Source organism: Loxodonta africana, chromosome 6 (genome assembly GCF_030014295.1).
Source record: "Loxodonta africana isolate mLoxAfr1 chromosome 6, mLoxAfr1.hap2, whole genome shotgun sequence".
NCBI lineage: Eukaryota > Metazoa > Chordata > Mammalia > Proboscidea > Elephantidae > Loxodonta > Loxodonta africana.
In genome coordinates, this window is record NC_087347.1 from 31,980,189 (window position 1) to 31,988,913 (window position 8,725).

Sequence of the window (8,725 nt, forward strand, 5' to 3'; positions counted from 1 at the left end):
GAAAGAGTGTTTCACACTGTTGCACAGAACAAACACACAGGAAAGAGAAGTCACTGAGAATTTGAGGTACTTGGAGTGGTGAATGTTAGGGAATGGTGATTTTATTCTGAAAACGATGTCCTGAATGATTTTGTGCTATGCATGTTAGTCGTCTCATCTCCCTCACCTTTTTTTTTTTTTTTTTTGCAACAAACCTCTGGCCCTCCCCACTCTGCCATTAGTTTCTCTTCATCTTTGTTCAATTCTATACTTGGTTACAAACTAATCTTTTTTTAAAAAATCATATTTAATTAGGTCATCTTTTTTTTTTTCTCTGTACAACAACCTGCACTTTATTTCATTATTCTTCAGACCAAATAGAAATATTTTGGCCCAGTACTCATTTCCTCCCATCCACTGTCCACCAACACATCTCCAAATATGCCACTCTCTTACTAGAGGAGCACTTTAGTCAGATACCACTTTCTGTTATTCCCATGTCCCTCTTCTTTGCAGATTTTACACATTTCAATCTCTGATTTTGCTCAGGAAGTTTCCTCTTTGGAATTCTTATCTTCACAGATCAATTTTAATTACTTTTTTAAGAATAGCCTCAACTTTGACCATTCAGAAGGAAGAGAAGTCTTACTTGACCAAACTTCACACAATGTTGATAAGATTTTGACTCCACATCCCTTGCAATTTGTATTGGGGCTTTATAATCATAAAATTAACTGCAGAAATTTTTTCCCCTTCTCTCCCCACATTGATGAAGTCCTTCCTTGTGAGTAGAGACTTTGCCTTCTGCATATTCTACTTTTCAATTTAAGTACGTCTACAGTATCTTGTATAATAAAGAGCTCAATAAATGCTTGCTGAATTAATCTATTATATGTAAAGAATATTTCATAATATAAATTCTTAACACATCAAGATTATTACATGAAAGTTCTATGCATCTTCAAAAATAAGTTACTTCTGTCTTGATAATCAGGTTGGGGGAGAATCAAGATGACAGAATATGGAAAAGATTTACTTAGGGATATATAGTTCATAGGAATAAGGAGAATTTTTTTAAAGAAATTGAAATTATTTTAATTGAATGATTTTAAAGTTGAGCTTCCATTATAAGATGTGGGTGAAGATACAAAGGAATTCAGAATTTAGAGAAAATCCATGGATATTAGAGTTTAGAGAGAGAGAGAAACAACCATTTATTTAATATCTCTTGGGTACCAGTCATCACAAGGCTAATAATTTCACATAAATTATCTCATTAAAGCATTCCAATATCTCCTCCCACAGGAAGGTAATTATTATTATGACCGTTTTATAGCCAATATCATGGAGGCGAAGAATGGTTAAGGACGCCATCCAAAGTCGTATATCCAAGTGATGAATTTGGAATTTGAATCCAGGTCTACTTGACTCTAGAGCCCAAGTGCTTTGAGTGGTTGTGTAGACTGTATTGTTAAAAAATAGAGTTAAATAACTTGACAATTATGGGCAAGTAACTTTAAACTTCCTTGGTCTCAGTTTCTAACTGTTAATGAGGAACTTCCCCTAGATAATCTGTAAAGATCTTTATGACTCTATAAATCCTTGTGAAAAAGTATCACCTGTTTTCTTCTTTTTAAAATTACTTTTAAAAAGAACTCATGGCACATAGAGCCAGGCAGAAAAATCTATGTACATCAACTGGTTATATTATATATTGATTATAATCCAAGCTCAAGCCCATTGTTGTTGAGTCAATTCCAACTCATAGTGACCCTATAGGGCAGAACAGAACTGCCCCATAGGGTTTCCAAGGACCATCTGGTGGATTTGAACTGCCAACCTTTTTGTTACCAGCCGATCTCTTAACCACTGCACCACCAGGGCTCCTTGACTATAATAATAATAATAAAATGCATATAATTAGAGGGGGTAGGGAGTTATTATTTAAATATCTATGCACTATTTGACATATTAAAAATAGCTATTGCCTCTGTGATAAAATGAAATCTAATAGAGGAAAAGCAATTGATAGCATTTTTAATGGGAGTTGACTAAGTTCAAACAGTCTATTTTCTTATTTATTTAATATTGATTACCAAATTATATAGATCTAAGAAATTTTATATGACAATTCTCTTCAGTTTGGGTTAAATATGAAGTGTTGTTCCTATGTTTTTATTGCATTCTAGAAGAGAGTGATATGATTCTAGAGCCATCTCTAGAATCAAATCATGTGTTATGTACTTGTATTTACTCCTATTAACCTGCAAGTAAAAATAGCAAATGTCAAAGTTTATCCAATATTTTAGACTATATATACCTTCAGTTACCATTTGTTGTTAACAATGATAATTTTACTAACTTTTCAAGCTTCTAGCTTCTCAATATTCTACAAGATAATATAATACATGAAAGAGAAAAGTCTAGAATAATATTCATGTCTATGAACATTAAATGTGATAATTATCATTAAAACTTTCCCTCATATCCTAAGGAATCTACTTAAAATTATTAGGTATTTTTGGATAAATCAGAAATGATTTGATCCCAGAACTTGGAACAGACTGAATGTTAGTGAAATACCAACACACAGAATCCTTCTGCTACTCTTATCATCAGTCAAAATTTACTTTTTACATGTTAACTTCTGGCACCATTTGACTCTTGTGGAGAAAGAAGTTTGGTCTGCACTAATAACTAAGCCTTCTTCTCTCAAACAGAAACAGTCACATAACTGGAAACTAGCTCTACCTTCTTTTACCTATAAAGTTCTAAGTCATTTGTCCCAGAACTTGGCTAGATGAAATGAGAACACTTTATATCAAGCCATCAGTATAACAGACACTCCAAGGCACAAACTGCCATTACATTCAAGGAGGACATTTTTGATGTATTAATTTATATCCTCAGGCTTCAGAGCTGGCTTGTAGGACATCATAATTAAAACTAGCCATTGGAGAAAAGAGACCAAAAGAGCTAAAAATGAACTCCAGGTACTTGAAAATATGACACAAGCATTAAAAAAAAAAAAAAAGACCAATAATACCATGGAGACTGAGAAAATTGAAGTTTTTTTTTAAACTACTTTTTACAATGGACTGAGATAAAATTCAGTTCTTTGTGGGATCCTGGAAGAAGAAAGTCTAGTTAGCAGAGAACAGAATGGGTTTATAGTATGTTCTTAATATGAAGTCCACAGCTCAGTTGTGTGTCTCTGTAGTGCTTCCTTTTCCACATACTAAACAAGTAATTCTAGACCACAGTAAAATGGTTCCAAATACCAGCTAATCAACCACAAAAAAATCCAACAAGATTTAAAAATTAGTTTACAAGACCCATAGTCTATAAATAAAACTAAGTTTCCCCAAGAAGACAAGTGTTGTAATAACACAAAAGAAAAGTTCAAAGGCAAAATATAAAAGACATCAAGATGTCCCACATAGTTCTGCAGGGAAACGATATTATGAAACACCAGAGATTATCGATCAGCAAACCAATTCACTACTTGTTGACCACAGGCTACTTATGTTATGTAGAATAATACTGTTTTCAATTAAGAAGGAGATTTAAAAATATAGTTTTCTAGCTTTATTTTTTAAGTAATATTCTATGCATGTGGTGTGAAACGTTAGTATTCAACAAATATGGAGGGTCATTCATACCTTAAATTCCTCCAAGATTTTGTAATTTTTCCCATGATATTCACAAAAGTTTTTCACTTCTTTGCACTCAGGACAGCATCCATTATGTTCCACTTTAGTACACTTTGGGTGAATTTTAGGGCATTCGGGCTGGTCGCAAACAGGTCCATCCAGAGCACAGACACACGGACAGTTGGAATGCCCTGGGAAAAATCGTTCTCCCAACTTGTATACAAAGCCGCTGTCATCCACACACCCTTTCCCTCGATAGTCATCAAAGATCAGATTATCATTACTGGAGGTCTGATCGCCTTCATCAGCAGGGTAGTCTTCATGACTGATGGCAGCAGAAGTGACCAATCCAGGGATGACCAACAGAAGTACGCAGGCTTCATGAATATGAAGAGCCATCCCCCTCCTCAAAGACTTCTGGATGTGCTCCTAATATTAAATATACCCAGTTGCTTCCATGGGAATACAAGAGGGGTAGGCTGAAAATAAATATTTAAAGAGAATAATTTGACATACAAAAAGAGAATATAGATTTAATTAAGGCCATGCTCTTAACCTGTTTGTTAGGGATCAATTTCAGGTACTAAGACTTCAAATAGACTAAGTTCATGCAACTGTTCACACTTTATTAAGAAGTTTTGAGAGTTGATTCTTGGCAATATATACATTCAAATTTGTCATTTAAGGTGTATTTTTCTCAGGAAACTTCAGCTTGAATTGACCTGCTGAATTCCAAAGGTCTGGCTTTGTCTGACTTACTTACAAGAAGTGGTTTTACTAAGCCTCAAAAGGTGGTGACAAACAGCTACTTATGAATAGCTCAAGGATATTTGGACTTACATTTTCTATTATTCTTAAAACAGAGAGTAAACCAGTGATGGGATGTATGTATGTAATAAGCATCTGTATCAAAATCAAAGAGGTTAGTCAGTAAAAATAATAATTCTAAAAGAAAGGGAATAAAACAACAGTTGAATGTAAATTCTAATTGGGGCAGAGCTGGGATAAAGCTAGTATTAAGGCTTCCCTACTTCTTTATGCTCATAACTGGAGAACAACGATAGTCTCAGCATGGACTAACATGTTTCAGGGAACAAGGATCTGGATTCCGAAACATGGCTAAGAATAAGAACAGTAAAAACTATTTCTCGCCAAATAAAATAAATTTAAAACAATAAAGAGTAAAATAGAACTCAGCATATTGAAGAGGATTTGGCAAGAATAAAATGATTTGTATTATTGTCCACATCTTGATTTCATTCAGGAGGTAAGCTTCTAGTGGGCAGGAAAGATGTATCTGTTAATAGTTTTTACAGCAACTTGAATCTAGCGTTCACATAATACTATTGTCACTATAACAAAATAACTACCATTCATACAATCTTGAAAATATAATTCTCCTTTGAAATGCCAAAATATTTGTATTTAGGCAATTTTCATAAAAAAGCCAGCATAAATTTGTTTATGGAACTTTCTGAATACTGTGATGGAGTGTTGTTATTCATAGTAAATAGGCTTTATTAATTTTGGTGGCATTGGCTCTTGTAAACTTTACTTAGTATTAGTACTTAGTGTGGAGTGTTGGTAGTGGGTTTTTATATACAAGTGACTAACTCACACAAAGGCTCTGGGGAAGCTGTGCCTTTTGGGAGTAATAGAGAAGGAAAGCACTGGCAGATAGCTCACGTCTATTTAAATACTATTGGTTTTATGCCAATATCACAAAGATTGTATATAGGACATTTTCAGATCATTTATAAAGTCATTTATTGGTTTATTTTCAGATCATAATAAGAGCGATGATAAACTATCTCTTTTCAGTTTAACATAGAGATGATGGTTTCAAATAAGATTACAAGATAGTTTTAGGAAACTTTTCATGCATTATTTTATTATATTGTGCATTTTAAGTTAAATATGCAAATTCTAGTAATAGAAAAATGGAAGGCAGAATATTCATGTCCTCCTTCCAGAGAAACCTGCCATCTGATATTAAAAATCTTCTGGGGGAGGTATGACTTCTTTTAAAATGTGTCAAAAATAATGATTCATGACAGAACAAGAAAATTCAAACCTAGAATTCTATTTGAGAAGCTGGAAGCTCCATTGACAAAGCATTTTTTTTCTTAAATTACTACAGAGGCCACAAACATAACAGAAGCCTCTGAAAAGCATAAATATATTCTACTAATTAAACATGCTATTATACATCTCTCATGCATTTGGGAAGTTTGTGTTGGAACAAAAGGGAGCTATTGTGCTTCCTTATAGTATTCCTGTAGTATCTGTCAGTACATGCAAGACAAGTCACAGAAAATACACATAGCATTCTGCTTCAAAAGGACATAGGCAGAAAATGATCTCTTTGCAAGCTACAGGTAGGCATTAATGTGTCAGGTTATGCTAAATGTAAATGTAAAGGTAAAAATTGGGGTGTAAGGCATACTATATATAAACATTAAACATGCTTTTATTATATGAAATACATTTTAAAATCTGCATGAAGAAAACAGTTTTCTTCTTATCAAAACAAAGTTCTATGGCTATTTTTTTAAAAAGCAGCCTTCTTTATAAATAAGGTTCTCTAGCACAATTTACGACACTATTTATTTTGGAGACAGAACATTAGAAAAAACATACAATATTTATCTGAAGATTTTAATAAGTATGTAAACATTACCAAACTGAAGATTACTTCCCAGCTAAACTTTCCCCCCACCCCATATTGCTACATACGATTTTCAATGACTACATCTATTTATTTGGAAAAAACAAAAACTAATGTCATAAGATACACTTACCTAATCACTCTGGAGGTTAATGGTGGTGGTGGGGGTCACAGACCAATATGAACTAAAAGGTCAGGTATGTTTTAGGAAAGCAGCTCCTCTTTAATTACCCAAAGAATACATTTTCAGACATGAATTACAGGCAATCCATTCTTTCTACCTCCCATTTCAAAACACAGTCAAGAAGCAGTCTCCCGCCCTTCCAGGGAGAAACACAGCAGACACACATAAGAAATGAGCTTTGAACCTGTCTTCAGAATTCAAAGCAAGAAGCAATGCTGGTCCTGTAGAAATCCAGACCCCAGTAGTAGAATCATGTTGAACTTATTTTTAGCATTTTCCCAGATCCTTCTATGAAATTTCCCGGTTGATTACGCCTCCTCCACACATGAGTTCACTTACACAGTGTTTGCTACGGCAGTAGAGGTGATTTGGCTAGGCTCTCAGGATCACAAACAGCAACAGCATGCTACAGCTTAAAGCCCGCTCCGCCGGCAATACCATCAGCATCATCCACAATATGTTGTTTGAATCCCCTCTTACACACCAGAAAATGCTAACTGTGGACGTGAAGGAAAGGAGCAACTTTAGCTGGGTTTCTGCATCACTGAGATCAGTTCGCAGACCGCTGATTTGGAGCTCATTCTGCCGGCAGCCGGGAATTCCTCAGCACCACGGACAGCGCCAACAACTGGCTTCTGAGCCCAGCTCGGTCGAAATCCCCGAGCTGCTTTAGACCAGGCTAGAGCGTTCTCTAAGCAGTCGCACTTCATACAGCGGATGCGTGCATGAGGAGGAGGAAGAGCGTTCTACGTGTGAGATACTTATTTGCATTGAAATTACAATAACAACAACAAAATCATCGTAATTTTACCTAATGCATTCTTGGATGGGCTGCAGAGATGAAAGTTCCAGAAGAGCCCTGCATTTAGATTTAAGCCATCTGCAGTCCGCGGTTATTATTAATAGATGCATAATCATTGCCTAAGAATCTGTGAAAATGAATGTTCGCAGATTCTGCTTGACCCTTGGCTTGCAGAAAGACTTTCCTAGTGTTAGATGATTAAACTTCAGGTCTTTCTGCAGCGTGGATTTGATGGGGGGGGTGGGGGGGAGTAGACGGGTTTTCTGCAGTTTGTTCTCTAACATAAAAGATCAATCTCTTGTAATTCATCTAGTCTGTCATTAGGCGTCATTGTAAAGCTGTTTCTTCTAAACCTCTAGCAAAGATGCTCCGTCTCTAAATTCTTGTCAAAATGAGAGAGAGAGAAAAGACCCAGACACAAATAAATGGCAGAAAGTTATTATTTTTTTTATTATTGGTAATAGTATGAGGACTAAAATATATACCTGAAGCATGTTTTAAAGCAAATTGTAAATGTTACCTGCTGGTATATTTAACCAGTCATTTACTGGTTGGGAATGCCCTCCGCAATGAGATATGCTGACCATCAAGACCACGTTTGAACCGTGCCGTCAGAGCCTCCGGAAAACAGGCTCTCCCCATCGTGAGAAAACACCACTGTGTGCGCCTCGCTCTCGTGGCCCATCAATTTGTGGATCTGCCCTGATTTCAGATCTAGTAAATGGATAACTCCATTGCCACTGGCCTGAGCTAAAACTCGACCTGAGAGAGAAAAAGAGAGAGAGAAATCAAAGTTTTATTTCAAGCAATCACAGTATATAAGCAATGGGACATTCTGCTTTGTTTCATGTGTAATTCAACAAACTTCCATTTTATGTTAGATACCAACTGATAAAGTTGAATTAACTCCTGTCTGTACTGGAAATAATTTGAATCAAAACTAAGACAAATGAATGACTATATTATAAAATTTTTGAATACGTAAATGAAAACTAGTGCCCTATCTGCCTTTCTTGAAGAGGTCAACAAATGCCCTGCTCTTCTCCTTATATTTGTGATTAATAATTCATTTTCAAGAATATTATTTAAAGCAGCTATGCAATGTAGTTTTCTTTTTCAAATAAATTATATGTTAAAAAGTTTTTAACAGCAAAGGTTTGGAAATTTATCTACGACCAAGTTTTATATCATGGATAATTTATATTTTAAAATTTGAATTCTTTAAACTTATTTATTATGATTCTGTCTAAATCATTAACTTATAACAATATACATTTCTGCTTTCAAAATTGTGATACTCATGAGAACTTTTTTTTTTTTTTTTGGAGTTGAGGGCAAAATGAATACCTTCATTTCAAAGATGACTTAGCCACTTTCACTCTAATTTATATTCCAAATTCAGTTAAACTAAGCTGTGTTACATAAGAGAGCTAAATACA

The 8,725-nt window shown here is 34.8% G+C and overlaps 1 protein-coding gene across 1 annotated transcript; it reads right to left on the reverse strand.

Moving 5' to 3' along the window:
- Positions 1-3,053: 3,053 nt before the first annotated feature.
- VWC2L (von Willebrand factor C domain containing 2 like) lies at positions 3,054-4,823 on the reverse strand. Its single transcript, XM_064287421.1, has one exon. The coding sequence runs from the start codon at positions 4,029-4,031 to the stop codon at positions 3,636-3,638; it is 396 nt and encodes a 131-aa protein (XP_064143491.1). The 5' UTR covers positions 4,032-4,823; the 3' UTR covers positions 3,054-3,635.
- Between the last annotated feature and the right edge of the window lie 3,902 nt (positions 4,824-8,725).

Bases quoted from the DNA above. Each gene is read 5' to 3' on its own strand.
- VWC2L (XM_064287421.1), bottom strand. From the start codon at position 4,031: ATGGCTCTTCATATTCATGAAGCCTGCGTACTTCTGTTGGTCATCCCT.